We start from the raw sequence: 17,618 nt of genomic DNA on the forward strand, positions 1-17,618 counted from the left end.
TTTAACCTAAATGCACTCAAGTCTGCAACTTCTCCACATGTGATTATCATTTCCATGGCAAGACAGAGCCCCTCTGAGCCCCTCGCAGCACTGACAGCACAATGAAAATGCTGCCTTTTCAAACCGGTAACTAGATTGTCTGGGGCTAACCACGGTACACTTGACCTAGAAAGATTAAGATTTCTGGCTTATTAAACCAAGAGAGTAAAAGTTCTAGAAAGAACTGCAGACACATTTTCTATTCACTTAAAGAACCCAAGAAAAAGAAATTAGCATAAATTTAGGAAATCACACATCATGTTTGTTTGTTTTCAATTTAAGATTATGCTTCTGACGATAAACATTCACACACAACAATACTGTTCTGCCAATCTTGCAAATACAAATTTGATCCACCGTATAATGCAAAAAATTATTTGCAATGAATAAATTGCCAGCACAGTGCAAATCGTAAACAGTAATTATGCAACCTTCACAACATCCAAGACATAAGAAATACTTGCATGGGTGCACTACAATATCAGGTCAGTCATTCAACACTGATGGAAATACAGACCAAAAGAAAATTCTACCAATTCAGCTGCCTCCGTACCCACCCCCTAAGTAACAGGCATTTAATCAGGGACTAATGAAATGAACTTCTGGGTTGAGAACAATTGTTTGGGGCTTGTTGTTAAACTACCTGGCATTCATAAATATAAACCTGGGGATTTTTTATGCCGACTCCTACCCTCACTTTAAAAACCCTGCAGATTGAGACAAACTAAAACAATGTAATGAACAAACGGAGACAATCTTTTTCCAATAACTTCCATAACTCTAAAACATAAATTGTCTGATAGCTTTCCTTTTAGGAAATCATCCACAATTTCATATTGAGAGGCAAAATCCCAAACAAAAGTTTAGAACTGGATCCAACTAAAGTTCCAGTTGAAATTATACTACGTGGGCATGTCAGGAAAAGGAGGATGCGGGGAAATCAGTGATTGTTCAGTGATAAAATTCTACAAGTTAAATGTAGTTAATCTGAGGTTACTAGAAGTAATTATTTATAGCATATTTTTTGGCAGAGACATTTTTCTCAAGTGGTACACACGAACTGAAGTGTAATAGACTTCAGTAAGAATGAAATATTATCCATAATGTCATTCCAGTTCCATAAGCATCCACCAAGGAAGTTTGTAGTAATACAAACTATTTATATCCCTCTTGCTAACACAGAAACATGTTAGTTCTTAACTGAGGAGTTTCTGCAAAAAGAAAATAAATTACTTAGGTTTTGGGGTTTTTTTGGCCACTGTGTTCAGAGTTTGACTGTTCATTGTCTCCTCCAAGACAATAGCCCTAGGAAGCATCAAAAGAAATTGATAAAAAGCTAGTGAAAAACAAAAGAAGATACATCTAAATCCATTTTTAAGTGTTATAATTCACTGTAAAAGATTCATGTTTCTAGCACCAAGTGACTCAGGGGAGAATAAGAAAGTATGTGAAAAAATAATTTATTCTGAACAAAGAAAATATACCCAAATCAAGAAATTTGATCTCAGTTGAAAATAAAGGCAAGAATGAACAAAGGGGACATGTCCTACTGCTCTCATCTTACTCTTCCCATAAATTTACTTAGTCATTGTTGGACAAAGGACGCTGGATAAAACAGACATACACCCTATCCACAGCCTCTATTCTTACAATTTTAACCAGATTTGGTCCACGACTGTTCTACAAAAGGTAATACATAGAGCTACTGTTGCATCCAGATAAGCAGATATTAAAGTTTGTTTTAAATATATACATTTAAAAATGGAAAAAGACTGTAATTTGAACAGAAGAAAACTTCAAATCAAAAACAGTGTCTGCATGAGCCTTTACTGTGTGTTACAACTACAGTGGATTTAGGTCTACTCTTGGAATCTCCATGCATCAACAAGCCTAAGCAGTTTATTAGGGACTTGCTCTCTGCCATGAGAATTGGAATGCACAAGGATGTGTTTAAACATAGGCACTGTTTAGCCAAGACAACCAGCCTTCTTTCCAGCCTTTTTTATTACTACTTATTTACTTATTTATTTTTAAAGCTTGCAATTTCAGATGAGTCTTTCTCTAGAGCACACCCTGAAGCCAGTGTGTATATAAAGTACATAAATATCCCAGCCTAAATTACTAAATAACTTAAGTTCTGTTTCAATTTACAAATGGGCTGGGCACCAGTTTCTGGAAAAAAACAATATATTTGGCCATGGCTTGGTAATACCTCATACATACAACAGCACAGAAGCTTTCTCAGCCCACAACATGGATCTTAAACCAAGAAGTTTAGCTGCTGTAACTTTTCTGCAACGACAGAGCTACATACAGGTACACAGATTGGCATGCGTATGAGCTCAATATATGTGTATATTTAACCGTGTTCTGATGCTGACACTGCTCAGGGACTGCAGCTGCTCCTCTCTGACAGTCAGAGAGAGAACTGAAGAGGTAGGACCTGATCTTCAGGCTGCTGTTTTTCAGCTGGTGCCAGAAGCCAGGCTCAGGGAGCTGCTGTAGAAGTGCCACTAGCCCATCTATCCTCCAAGTGCAAGCAGCAGACACAGACTATTCGGGTCTGTTGTTTACGTCCCCGCTGCTGTTCACCACCTATCATCCTGCCAATGTTTGTCTGCTCAGAACAGGAGCAAGACAGGCTTTTCTTGGTAATTTTCTTTTCTTTTTTTTTTTTTTTTTTTTTTTTTTTTTTTTTTTTTTTTTTTTTTTTTTGAACAGCTAGAAAATAAGGCATGCAATTGGCAAGATGTGACCCTATTAATGTCACATTATATGCATCACTGACTGGGTATGTAGGAAAGCTTCAGTTCCTTCCTTCTCTTCTGCTCATTATTAACGATTACATACAAAGCATGTGCTGTGATGGTCAGCAGGTACAGCATGTTGTAAATATGGCAACCAGTGCAAACAATTTTGCTTTACTTCCAAGGTGTACCCTTCCTCTCAGCAACATGAAAATGGATTAAGGAAAAAAAAGAAAAAGTTCTATGAACAGCAGAACTATGAAAATTTTGTTTCCCCACAGTGGTGATTCTCACATGTGCTCAGTTTCCTCACTTAGTCATCTTCTCCAATCTCTCCTGAATCCTCCAGCACTCTTTACCATCAGCTGCACTCTGCTCAGTAGTGACCTACAGTTGTGCTGAGCCACTGGTCAACCTACATGTGTACATCCATCGCTTCACTGATCAGAAGTTCCCTCCTTTACCTGTAAAATTGGTAAGAACTTAATGCTTTCATACTTCTATTTCTCTTTCAGATCAGGCTAAATTTGGCCAACAACTTCCAAGGATACTAGCAGTAACAGAGAACAGACCACCTTACAAACCTCACATTGTTAAGAATCAAGGCAAAGTAGATGCTAAGTGCATTTTTTACTTCTGGATTCTGAACCTTTAGACCAAAATCACAATCCTAGTTTCCCCTCAGTAAAAGATTCACTTTTTATAAAAATACCAAACTCATGAAATCATGAGTGAAGACTTTCAGGAAAAAGAAAAAATACATACACATACATAGAATATTCATACATTAAGAAGACACATGAAAACTGGAAATGATTGACAGCTCTGAACACTAACAATATTCCTAAGTAATTACAAATAAGTAGGTACCAGTTTAAACAAAAGAGTGAAATTTCTTTAAAAAAAAAAATTTAAAAAAGAGTCTGCCTTTCATATTCTCAAAAAAACAGTCACCTTAAAGGAGCATTCTAGTCCTGGGTACTCCTTTCATATCAGTTCATACTGACTAATATTTATTTTAACATAACCAGTCAATGACTGTTCCACTGACATGTAACAACTACATTATAAAAACTCCAGTCAAATCCAGCTTCTGGGCTAACAACTTCATATTGGTTAAAGGTGACAAGGCCAAGACCAGGAGCTACAGACACAGCCGAATTCTCATGTATTGAGATCACTGATGAGATTCATTTGACCTGTCAATTAGAGTATTTTTGCAGACAAAAGACTGGGGGAAGGGAGCTGGCAGATGGATAGTTGAAGTTCAAACACAAAGAAAAGGGATGGATGTTAAAGTACTGCAGCAAATACTAGTCAAAGTTTGAATGATGCATCTCTTAGGGAGAAACAAAACAACAAAACAAACAAAACACACACCTTGATCATCTTAAAAAAAAAAAAAAATCACCAAAAAACCAAAACCACTCAACACCACCAACACACTAGCCAAGCAAGGAGAATATCCAGATATTTATTTTTATATGGAGAAAACAGGCAAACCAATAATGACATAGAACAGAAGCACAGGGAACACTGTATTTAATTTCAGCATAAATTTTTCTACTTATAGCTTTTTCTGTACTACTGCCTAAGAGAAGAAACATGAGAGATACATAACAGAGTTACTTAGCAGGTCTTTCCTTCTCTACACGTGCCAGAACAAACCAAACCACAACATTTAGACTTTGGAAGCTCCATTATATCCAACTATGGAGCAATTCCTGTGCCCAAGAAAGAGGCTGGCAGCGTGCCCTCATGCCTGGCGTTCTACAAACACCTTATTCCTGTATTTTGGTTCCAGCAGATTATCACTAGATGGACAAATTAAAAGATGGGCAAACTGGAGATGTCACTGACATCTAAGGAAGAAGGCACAACTGGCAGATAGGGTCATCTGCCATATTTTCAATCACAAGCAGGACCCTCCAAGTCCTATAAGGCAAGTGAATGGAAAACAAAGACGTGAGAGACCCTCTTAGAGGAAGAAAGGAGAGAGGAGTGAAGGGGAAGAGACCTCTGTAGAAGTTGTGTATTCATCTCATAGTACCCTTGTTCCCAGAATGAAATTCATAGCACAACAGGAATGCCTCCAACCCACCTCTTAAAATATCAGCCTCCAACACAGCATGTGTGTCCAAGCGTGCTCTGGGGCTCTACAATTCCATGCCCAGGATCAGTGATGAATCCAGTTTCAGGTGGTCACAACTGCAGCTGAAGGAAAGATTACATCTTCCTGTTCCTTAAGTGTATTCCTGCACTGCCACATACTTACCCACTTACCATAATCAAAAAAAGACTTGGATTTGAAGAGAAACAATTTTGTTGGCCACAGGTATACCACAAGGGAATAGAAAGATGTGGCCATTTTTCTGGGCTATAGGACTGAATTGTGTAGAACAGTAGCTTTGCAGAGCTCTGGTAACTACCTTTAACAACAGATAAACAAAAAAACTGCCAATAATCAACCAGTCTCACAAACTGGGAGATGAAGAAGCAGACAGAAATCCCTATTCTAAGCTTAGCAATGTATTTTTTCTTCTGATGCTTTAGAACAAAGTATTATAGAACTGTTTCAAAGTAGAGATTCCTTTATCCCTAAACTCATCTAAGGAAAACACTGAGCATTGTGACATTTTGATGCAGGCTTTCCATATCCACAGGAGAGGAAAGTCTAAACAGCAGTATTAGCCCACTTTCATAGGGCACCACTACTGCTGAAGTCCCTTTGTGGTACCTGCACACAACTGTTCAGCCTGGGACAGATGATAAGATGGTAACACATGGGTCAGCATAGAAAAGGCATCTCACACTAACTAGAAAAGTTTCTTGACATGTAGCAGGAGCAGATATCATGCTGAGCTCTCCATAACTGAAGCAAGTCTGCAACAGATAAAATGCCACTGGTGGATTTTATGCTGCACTAAGCGGAACAGATTAAGAATATAGGTAACACTGCGTAAGTACCAAAGCTTGCTCTTAGGCTTCACATAATGGTGATATCCTGCAATAAGGAGAACAGTTACATTCAAGCAGAATTTAGACACCACTCTGCTTTTCAGTGGCAAACTTGCCACGTGTGTCAAAGCAGACACAGCTCTGCCCAGAGAGGACCCACTTGGAGCACCTTCCACCCGCTGCCATGTAGAAAGAACTGGACATACAACCACCAATTAACTATTCACAGAGGGCTTCCACGGCTGCGGCTGGGCACAGGGTGGAGAAATGAGGTGGGGGAAACCCTTCAAAAATCCTAGGAAGAGGCAGCAGACTTGACCCAGTTTTCTACAAATTGCCAGGGTATGGAGCAGCCACCAGGCTTAGTGTGTATCCTGTCATTGCTAAGAAACAGCAATGTTCTGCAGTCCCAGATTTTGGGAGGGGGAATAAATACACAAACAGTGATTCATGATTTAGTACTGTGTTCCTGTTGCCCGACCACAGCACTTCTAGTAAAAGCTGATGCCCATCAGGACAGAGACAACCCTCTGACCATCTGGAGACAGCCAAAGCAGGATCTGCCCACAGTGCTACACAAAGCCCAATATGGCCAGGAGCCGACCAGGTACATGTGTGCAGACCATTCTCAATTTCCATACTGATGTTCTTCCATTCTTCTGCCATTTCCGTGCCAATGCTTGTATGGCCTTTGAAGACAAAAGTATTACCAGAAGCAACTGTCACTTGACAGCTCCACACTGTAAACAAGTGTCAAGGAAACAAAGACTTAATGATGCTCTGTCATCTAAAAATACTATAAACAATGTCTGTGTTACCAACGAATAAAAGAGGGCCTTGTTCCTAATGAAGAGGAGAGACTATCAGAGAAAATTTCACTCCCCAGCTCTGTAGGACTCAGTGCATAAACCCAGGGTATTCATTCAACTTGATGACACTGCTGCTGCAACACAAGGGATCTCAGAGCTAATGCACAACTGAAAATTAAGGCATTAGTGTTTGGAAATGTTCTTTATCATCTTTTGCAGAAAGGCACTGTGGCATTATTAGAAGTGTGCCCTAAATAGCCTGCCAAGACAAACCCCAATATTATTTCCACTGAGAAAGACAAAACCAAAACTATTTTCTCCCTTTACTTCCTCTTGGAAACTTTCCTGTACCTAAGAGATTTCATGTCTGCTCTCTCACCAAGTGCCACAGTTTGATCCATTTCTGGGTCTCCTTCTTCGACTGTGACCCAAAATAAACTGCAAGGTCTGCCCCGCTCTTCCCATGTTAACGCAGCCTCATGCATTATTCTACAAGACCCAGAAATGCAAAAGACTTAACCAGATAACTGACCCAGAGAAGAAGAGACAGAGCTTACAGCATCATGTTCTTCAACCTGTTAAGAAGGTCATGACCTAGTTAGCACAAAAGGGAAACAAGGATATCACAAGGTGTTAGAAAAAAGATGGATTTGGAAATTAAAACTTTAGTTCCCCCAGATCCCTGCTAGTTTGTCATCTTAATCCTCTTGTCCAATTCTGCCCAAATGCCTTTATGATCCTATCCATTTGCTTCCAAATATATTCTAAAAATAGAGATATATCTATGTTTTAAAAGACAAACAATGTCATACAATGACTGTCCTCTGCATTATTATATCTTAAATCTGCCACACTGTTGTTCCGCTTGCAGACAGCTCTGGAAACATAAATACATAGGAAAATGAAATTTGTGAGACATCAGCATACTTTGTTTTCAAAACAACTAAGAGAATGGTGAAATTCCTAGGTAAGATGACATTCTAGCTGAAAAAGCAACATACTGTCAGCCTGGAGAAGCAGTAATGGCAAAAAGCTGTTTCCCACATTTTGAAAGTGTCACTTTTCTTTTTCAATCATTTGTCAATATGATTTAGTCAAACAGATGCCCCTCAAAATCACATCTTCTCAGCACTGTCCCCTGGATTTATGCTGAAGAAATTTTATTCTGAAGAATCTATGAATAAAAATGAATAGTAAGAGTTATATCTCTGCTACATGAGCGTTGCCCGTGTAATGCCAGTGGAAGCAGGAATGTATTTCAAAATAAAAACACAAGGGAGAAGGAAATCCATTTCTAGGCTTTCTGTCTTTCAGTGCTGTGTGAGCGACCTTTATGACAGAACACAGATCTACACCACACACCTTTGGTTTGCTCTTATACACTGCTATTGCCATGGAAATTCAGGAACTTTCAAATATGAACCAAATACACTTCGCATGAGAGGAAATAATTCCAGAAACAGGATTAAAACCAGGATTTCCCTCCTGTAGCATCCTTAGGATTTTATTTTCCCCCACTTCAGGCTAAAGGTTTTGTTTTGTTTTGGGGACAGGGAGGAGGCCAGTGTTGCAAAAGTTGACACATTCTTAAGCAATTCACTTGGACAAAATTGCAAGATGACATTTCAACCATTTTCCACTAAATATGTCAGCAAAGAGGATATTCCAGTAAAACATATTTATTTAATCAAATCAGTATTTTCCAGTTTTAAAAAAAAATTTTGACCAGCTCAAATCATTAAGAAAGCCAAAAATTAGCAGTTTAGGGATCACACACTATCCTATCACTCATTATCATCCTAAATCGGTGCCTCAAAGCACCAAAGCCAGCTTAGATAAGCTAGCACCACTAGCTTATCAAGGACCATCTCAACAAAAAAAAAAAAAAGCACAGCATGTATATCATTTTATAATTTACCTAAGCTGTCAAACCAAAAGGTCAGCAAGGAAACATGGCTATAGAATCATAGAATCATAGAATTTCCCAGGCCGGAAGGGACCTCCAAAGGTCATCTAGTCCGACCTCCCCGCAGTCAGCAGGGACACCCCCAACTAGACCAGGTTGCCCAGGGCCTCATCGAGCCTCTCCTTGAATATCTCCAGGGATGGGACCTCAACCACCTCCCTGGGCAACCTGTTCCAGTGCTCCACCACCCTCACAGTAAAGAACCCTCTCCTAATCTCCAATCTAAATCTGTTCCCTCCCAGGTTGAAGCCATTTCCCCTCGTCACTGCAGGCCTTTCTAAACAGCCTTCCTGTAGGCTCCCTTCAGGTACTGGAAGGCTGCTATTAGGTCTCCCTGGAGCCTCCTCTTCTTCAGGCTGAACAACCCCAGCTCCCTCAGCCTGTCCTCGTAGCAGAGGTGCTCCATCCCCCTGATCATCCTTGTGGCCCTCCTCTGGACCCTCTCCATCAGGTCCATGTCCTTCTTATATTGAGGGCTCCAGACCTGCACACAATACTCAGGTGAGGTCTCACCAGAGCAGAGCAAAGTGGCAGAATCACCTCTCTGGACCTGCTGGCAACGCTTCTTTTGATGCAGCCCAGGATGCGATTGGCCTTCTGGGCTGCAGCTGCACACTGCCTGCTCATGTCCAGCTTCTCATCCACCAGCACCCCCAAGTCCCTTTCCTCAGGGCTGCTTTCTAATACCTCACCCCCTAGTTTGTATTGGTGGCGAGGCTAATTTTCCTTCTCCCCATATTTGAAGGCTAAGGTGTCGGTTCTTACCAGCTCTCTGTTTATGATGCTTGGGCACACCAGCTCTCCCCGGCTTGCACTGGTGGGCTGAGGAGCTACGTTTTATTGGGACCCATTTGCCAAAGCACACATTCAGAGTACAGTCCTGACCCAGGCTGTCACAGGTGAGGACCCATACAGCAGCCACTTCTGCCAAAGCATATTCTGGGAAGCTGCACCCTTCAACTGCACTCTTTTCTCTTCCTCTTCTTGCCATCTCAGCCACAAAGATCCTTATCAATTCGCCCTGTGCAATTCATTGTTGCATATAACTCTTTTTATCAAGTAGTTTAGAATTAATCTCCTACAGTAAACAAGCTTACAACTTCTCCTCATGGAATGGGTTTTAAGTATCTCAAATAAATTGCTCTAATTTCATGGTGTTTACCTATTCTCAAGTTCTACTTCCCTCCCTCATAAGGAAAACAGAAAAAATCATTTCAGTGGAGAAACACAACACACCCCAGGAAGGAAAAAAAAAAAGAATATAATAAAAAAACAGAAATACACATGGTGCTGTAGAGCAAATAATTGGGGATCTACAGGATGGATATAATTTGCCACTAGTTCAGGAATCAGCAGACCATTGCAGTTTCAAAAACATCAGGTTGTTATCCTGAAAACCAGATTGCACTTTTCAACACTGGCAAAACTATTCATTAATAAATGTTTTCATATGACACTGGATCTTTCAGAAAACTTTCAGGGGAAACACAAGCAAAACCACCCTTCCCCGGCATGTGGCACTCGGAGGAATTAAGAGATTCAGACCCAACTCTTACTGCAACCTCTTCAGACTTCAAAAATCATTGCATCAAAGCCATCATGTTTTCCCCCAGATGTCATCTTCAACCTGAATTTAATTATGATTCTGTATTTTCAAAGTTTCAGTCTGGGGTAAGGTGGGGACACCAAGCCATGACAGTGTTTTTCTGATACATCTGCCCTTCAAAAAGAAAGAATCCCCACGCCTGTATTCTAACAAACATTGTTTCATTGTTTCCAGATCAAAATAAACCTCAAAAAGTATGTAATCCAAAGGAAAAGATCATGTTGAAGGATATTACCAAGCTGAGTTTAAAATGTAATTTGAAGTATTTCTTTTAATCCTTGTTGCAGACTACATACTTCAGAAGGCATACTGAAGACCTAGCACCTCATTTTCAAGATCTCATCCTAATGAAAACTAACAAAGACATTCTGGTAAAGCACAACACAAACCAACCAAAGGAAGTATTTGTATCACCATATCTCATTTTCCTTACTGACCCTTGTATGATCATAACATGTTTCAGGGAAGTTTTGATAAGTTGGTCCCTACTGGAATAATTACTTGGAAAATCCCTGATCTTCATGCCTGTGGGACTGAAGCTTTCGACCTCAAGCAATGGTCTGTTTCTCCAGGCAACGTACCAAAAATATTATCAGCACTTGTGTTAAGATTCCAAAGTTTCCCATTTCATCTAGATCAGAGCTGTCTCCGTGTTACTTTTCATATATTGCCAGGGTATTTCTATAACCACTGATTTTCCAAATCTTCGGAAAGGTTCATACTTTTTCAATAGTAAGGAACATACTTCGATATGGACAGGCTGGCAGGGAAAGGATGTACTTTACAGACACCCACCTTGGTGCTGAGCTCAGGCACAGGAGTGAAACATCAGTCCCAAGCCTGTTGCAGACTGAGATGCGCTGACCAGAAGGCATTAATGCACTGCTCTGTGCACTTTCAAATACTGTAATTTGTCACTCAAGGATTAAGGTGCTAGAGCACACGAACACTGCACACACTTCATCACCTCTGCCTGCACACTCCACAAACCCTTTGCATTTTGCCTGTCATGGATTACATGTGCCATTTTACACAGCTCCCTACAGCATCCCCTTCACATTGAGGAAGTTCACCTCTTATTCTCCTCCCTGACAAGTTACTGCCTAGAACTAGAAACTTAAGCTATCATACTGCTAAAAAACAAAGCAGAGCAAAAATAAGATTTCAACCTCCTTGTCTCAGTCTGAACCACAGCCTATTGAGAAATTTACAACTTTAAGCTCCAGCCTTAGAAGTTCTCTTTTGAATGAGGGATGCCTCAAAGTGGTTCAGGTTTGAATTAAAGCTCTGTCTAAGGTTGCATCTATCCTACCATTTATTTCTAAAGCTGCAGAACAGTTTTGAAGCAAATCTCCCAGTGTTACCGGCCTACCCTCAGTTGGTTTAATTTGCAGAGCAGTTTAGCTGCACCTGAGCTACATTCCTTTTAAAGAAAACTAAAACAGAAGCTCACATCCAGATGCGTACCAAAGGCACTCCAACTACTAATGGGATCAAAACAGTGACTGAATATTTTGATGGCTTCAAGCCATATGAATGATAGATACGTTGAGTCCAGACTACCAGAAAAAAAAAAAAAAAATCTAGCTAAAAGTAAACCCCAAGGGTTCTCAGCATCTACTGCTAACCTTTTGATTCTTTCTTCCAAAAATCCAAATGAGATCCACAGTATTAAAATATTTTTCCAGAGTATTCTGTCAGTAAAGTATCAGATTGGCTTATTCAGTTTCTTACCGGACATATTCATATACCCAAGCTCTACCTCAGTTCTAATGACACCAAAATTAGCCCAGAATCCCAGTAAAGGTCACATCACTTACCAGGCCATTGCACGTGCTGATCGCCGCTGTCCCGCTCCCAGACCCTGGCTGCAACACGGTGCCAATGAAGTGGCAAGGAACTCCTGAGCGAGTCGCAATCTTCGCACTAGTGTGGTTGCCACGTCTCCTTTCTACCACGTAGTTACGGGAAAGAAATCCCGCATGGACAGTCAAGTTGAAAAACAGATCCTTCTCCTCGTGGTTAATTTTGTAATACACCACATTTTCCTTTTTGCTGAGATCTCTCTTCTTCCTCGTGTTTGGTATGTGGTGGTGTAAATTAAACGAAAGAAAATGCCCGCTTGCATCTACTCTTGCTGGATCAACCACGTGGTATTCTGGCAATGTCTTGATAAATTGCTCTGAGAGGAATGGGGGAAAAAAAGAAGCAAAATGAGGGTGAGTGTTAGCCTGTTCGGATCTCGCATGATTTAAAGGGAAACACAAAAGTGACAGCAATGCACCACACCATACAACTGACACAAAGGCACGCAGTGAACAGAACACCATGCAATACAGTCCTCATTTGGGCTTTCTACCCTTCCATTATACCTTAATGTTCTTCTTTCCAAATATTTTGTCACCATTCATATAAAGGTTTGGCTGTCACACACACCCCCCTTCCCAATCCCACAAGAGCTGGAAACCCTTTCTGTCCCAGGTCCCCACTAAACAATGCTCTGACCAAGGAGATCATTCTCACACATTCAGAAAGCTGATCGCCTAAAGCAGGAGACAGAGCCTCACAAATACACATGGGTGAAGAGAACACTACTAATTGACTTGATAGGCTGTAGCAATAGCACCTCAGTAGCATCAGCTTTAGCAGATGCTGCGGCTGAGGGGGGAATTATAAAGGTGGTTTTGAAAGGGAATGTAATAACTATGCACTTTTGTATAAGAGGTTCCAACCAGGGTAAGACTGGACACCTCATCATTTACCAAGATCTACCATGGGAAGAAAGCATTATTGGCATTCCTGTCTCCTGCTATGACACAGAGAAAACACCACCTGTTCCCAATTTTTATTTTTTTTTAAATTACTGTAAAACTCAAAAGCCCCAAGCAAATAACATAAATCCACATAAAACACAATCCCTAAGAACTCATATCCTAAGGGCCAGATCTTCTGCTTGCATACTTGACTTCAGCCCAAGAAATCACAGCCTGAACATATTTCATCAAAAAGAAATTGTGAGGATACATGTCATTCCAGTTCCTCTTTCCCCAGGGCTGCTCTTCATTCCCAAAGTCCCAGCCACTTATACATGAAGTGATTACACCTCACTCATTAATTAAACTGGTTAACAAACAATTAGCCTACTCCAGGTACTTCCAGAGCCATTTACTCGTCCCTAGGACTGGTAAGACAATCCTTCTAGAGACTCTTCTCTCTACTGCCTGCACCTTCAAAGCCACACAGCATAAATCATGCCCAGACAGATAACTGTCTGGATTTGTCCCCTTCGGGAAGGAACATATCTTTTTTGTCCTCATTAGCTGCAGTATGAGACATGGCTGCTCGTGTTTCCTCAGGCCACAGACCCCTGAGACACGTGCAATGAAACACTCCCAATTCAACAAAAACCCAAAACAAAGCACACAAACCCCCCAATTCCCAGCATATACACAAAACTACATGAGTAATTTGGCCTTGTCTCAGTAGCACCTTTATTTCAGAAGCAAGCTTATTCTCATACACAACAGGTTTCTTTACACACAAGCCTTCTCACCAGCCTTCAGTGACTTTATGCCTTTGCAGGATAAGCCACAAGAGTGGGTTTTAGATCTCCACAGTGGTAGGTCTTGACAACACTGAGACTAACACCAATCACAGGTCCTGAGAGACATCTCTTGCCCTTGTCCAGGTAAGTACAGAGGGGACTAGGACACTAAAAACTCAGTCCACACCTTCGTACCTGCAGTTTACACAGCCTGTAAATAGGACAAAAGGTGCCAGCTGCCTGACAATTCAGCAGCTGAAGCTAAACCGAGGTCCCCCCTTTCTCACTCTCCAGAGTGATGCAAAAAAATGGGCACGGAGAAGGGAAACAACCAAAAACACGGCTTACCTACAGAAGTTGAATTACAAGACTTCTGGGAAGTTCCACATCCCATACTGTGCTAGCAAAGACAGGCTAACAGAGAATGCTGCAAGACCAGACCCCCATTTCAATGGTTTTCAGCACAACTCATGAAATAATCAAATTAAATGCCTGAAGGAAAACTTACTCACTTGCTGTCACTGTGCAATTTGCCTCTGCTTGATGTCTTGAGCTTAATTTGTTGTGGCTTAACTGTTAAGCTCCATGCAAGACCAAGGACTTGCGGTTTCGGACTTCAAATTATTCAAGGAAGTTTTCTATTTCATCACTACAGTAATTAATGTGTAGAGGTTAAGGCAAATTAGAAACCATCATCCGTACAAGGAAACATAATGCCTGAGCATCCGGTAGCAAAGGGATTATCAAAGTAGAGAACAACTTCTTCTACCCTCTCCTTAAATCCTCATTTCTGAATACTAGTCACTGGAGAGGGGAATTACACTGCAATAACAATATACTGTAATTGCAAAAATGAATTATTAAAAAGTTTTCAAGAGACCAGAGGGAATAAGATTACAACACAACAAAGTCAAACAAGATGAGGCTAAAGATTTTTCTGCAAGTAATCATTATCAGTTTTGTCTAGACTGTTGGGTAGACGTTAGCAAAGACAATCCTACCAATAGCAGAACAATTTACTGAGCTCCACATTAAGCCTAACATTAACACTTGACCCTTCTAGCTAGAGATGGGCCTAAAACAAAGACAGGGGGTACAATTTTGGTGATACCTTGCTGTCCTTCTATGAAAGAATAACACTGAACTAGAAGGCAGAGGCAACCATCAGAGTAACTTAATATACGCAACCCAGACTGCACAAGAATGAGGGTTCTATTCTTCAACACTTACTCCCTCAATTTTCCTACAGTAATAATTAGTTCATGTTAAAACACCATAGGTTCCCATCAAACTTACAGCCAGCAAACATTAAATGGAGGGAATCTACCCCAGTGCTGCTGACAAGCCTTGGGGCTGGCACGTTACAGCATCCTCCCTGGCCACCTAGCATACCCTCCATAGGGACACCCTGCCTGTCAAGTGGCACCGTTCAGGATTTATAGGCCAGGAAAGGGAAGACTTCCCTCCCGGCTTGTGTAGCTCCAGAGAAGGCTCTAGCTTTCCACAACTGTAGCTTAAGCCCACCAGCTTCCGTCGGTGCCGCAAGCGAGACCGACTCATCACACTGAGCAGGACACGCTCAAATCAGTACTTTGCGTTGCAGTCACGGTGTTTGCACAGGCCCTTCTGGCAACACGGGACAAGCAACACTCAGGCTCTTCACGCTTGTTTGACAAGTTTAAGTTGTTGGAGAAACCTTCCCTGCAGACTTTAAGTGCATCACTTAAAACATCTGATAATATTCAAAACCACTGCTGTCTTGTTGTGCTCCTCTGTGGATTCAACTTCATCACTCACGGCAGAGAACTGCCTATATTAAGAATGGCTGTACACAAAGTGAATAAACTGGGATAAAGAGAAAAACATACACAGTTTGTCACGCATGACAGGAAATAGATAATTTCTTTTAGACAGATAGCATGTTTTCTGACAAAATTCCTTTAAGATGTGACATATCATCATTTGCCATTGTTTCATCTCCATCTCTGTACTTCATCTACATCTGCCCCTCAGATCCTCTGGCTTCTTTTCAAACAATTCCTTGGGATAGGAAATAGCATTGCTCAATTCTGGAGGAAGCATCTTCCCGAGGAAAAGAAACGCTCTGTACCCTGAAAAAATGCATTCATCCAGAGCTGTGAATCCTCATGGCAGGAAGCAAGCCTTCAACATTCAGCAAGGGCATTCTTAATTGTTCCCTCTGTCTCACTCATTGTGGATGTGGAAGGAACACAACACTTAACATCACTTCAGCTGTGAGATAGGCACATTTTAGTCCTTCGTGCTTAGCACTGCATTCAGTCTTTCTTGGCGAAAAATTAGCCAAATTTTGTACTGTCCTTTTACACAAAGCTATTTGCAAACTCTTGGGAAAGCCTAGGTTTTTCATAGAATCGTATAGAGTTGGAAGGGACCTCTGGAGATCATCTAATCCAACCCTCCTGCTGAAGAATGTTAAACTCTACATTCATTTCCAGATGCTGGACGAACAGCTACTACATGCTAACACAGCCATCCCTTTGTGTCCCATGTAGTCACAGAAATGCAATGATTATTTGCATTCACTTTAAATGAATCCAGCAGGAACTAACTTAAGGATAATTGTTCACTTTTCAGCCAACTTACTTAACCATTTTTCCTTTTCACAATCTCTGAGGGACACAGAAGATCTTCTCTATGTTCGAGCTCTCCCACTGACAGCACCACAGCTGTTGATTGCATCAGGAAGGAAAATTTCCTCCCACACTTTCAGATCTTCTACCACCAGGCAGAGTCTTCCAGCTAATCATAATTCCCTCATGGGAGCTACTTCTCTTATTTTCCTTATAGCAGGCAATGTGATAAAATTCTGGAATTACACTCCCCCAGCAAGACTTGCAGCTGTTTGGGGCAATGAAGTTAACCCACCTGGGGGATGCAGCCTCAAGAGCCTCATCCCGCAGAGGAAGACTCACTCATAATTTACTGTCCTCAACGAATATGCACAACTCAAACGGTTGGGTTTATATCCTTCTGCAGTTTGTGCTGCTGCAGTACAGAATCACAGAATCACAGAGTCTTCTAGGTTGGAAGGGACCTTAAAGATCATCTTGTCCAACCGTCAACTTAACTGACAAAAATAGACACCCACACAACAAACAAGGAGCATCATCAGTAAACCATACCTCCCAGCACTTCATCAACCCGTCTTTTGAACACCTCCAGGGATGGTGCCTCAACCACCTCCCTGGGCAGCCCATAGTAAGACTCATGCATAAGCTTAAATTTAAACTCATTATAATGTGACTTCCTGAACAATGATGGAGCTTTAGCAAGGGAGTTCTTTCTCTTTACAATGAACTAAATTTCATACTAGCCCTGAGGTCTTCTCAACTCACATAGTCTAGTCTCTTTGACCAGTTTTGCTCTACTGTAGTCCAGGGAAATGAAATACAGACAGACCGAAATCCACATTTTCCAATCTGGTTCTTAGTTTGGAGGAGATTTCCTTTTCCAGACCAGCCTACAGTCCTGGAGTTTCTGAAAATGAAGACCTAACTGAAGCGACCCGTTGTTTAAAAAAAACAAACAAACAAACAAACAAAAAACAAACCAGGACAATACACATTTTCAGCTCAGCGGTACTAAACGATGCTGGTACTGAGGGAGATGCCCCTTAAGGAGGAAGACGAGCAAAAAGCAGGGTTTACCCATGCCTTCCCCAATTTCAGAGCAACTCAGCGACCCCCGGGAAGCAGCAGGGAGGCACAGCCAGACCCGAGTGCTCTCACGGCAAAACTTTAAAGCCCGGCGGGAGCTGCCCGCCTCGGGGGGCAGCGCTGCCGCCTCCTCACTCCGCCGACACCCGACATGGGGCCGGAACGGCGGGACTCGCCGCCTCTCCGGCCCGGCCACCGCCGGGGAACCGCGGCTCGACCGGCTGGGAGCACACCCGCGGCGGGGATGGGGG

At 41.6% G+C, this 17,618-nt stretch overlaps 1 protein-coding gene across 1 annotated transcript in view; it reads right to left on the reverse strand.

The window, feature by feature from the left end:
* Positions 1–17,618, reverse strand: part of ADAMTS12 (ADAM metallopeptidase with thrombospondin type 1 motif 12) — a 178,868-nt gene that overhangs the window by 160,838 nt on the left and 412 nt on the right. Inside the window, exon 2 of the mRNA XM_014953998.1 lies at positions 11,946–12,307. Within this exon, the coding sequence (XP_014809484.1) occupies positions 11,946–12,307 (362 nt within the window). The remainder of the gene's footprint in view (positions 1–11,945; positions 12,308–17,618) is intronic.

The sequence above is a fragment of the Calidris pugnax genome, unplaced genomic scaffold (genome assembly GCF_001431845.1).
Source record: "Calidris pugnax isolate Ruff unplaced genomic scaffold, ASM143184v1 scaffold178, whole genome shotgun sequence".
NCBI classification, from domain to species: Eukaryota; Metazoa; Chordata; class Aves; order Charadriiformes; family Scolopacidae; genus Calidris; species Calidris pugnax.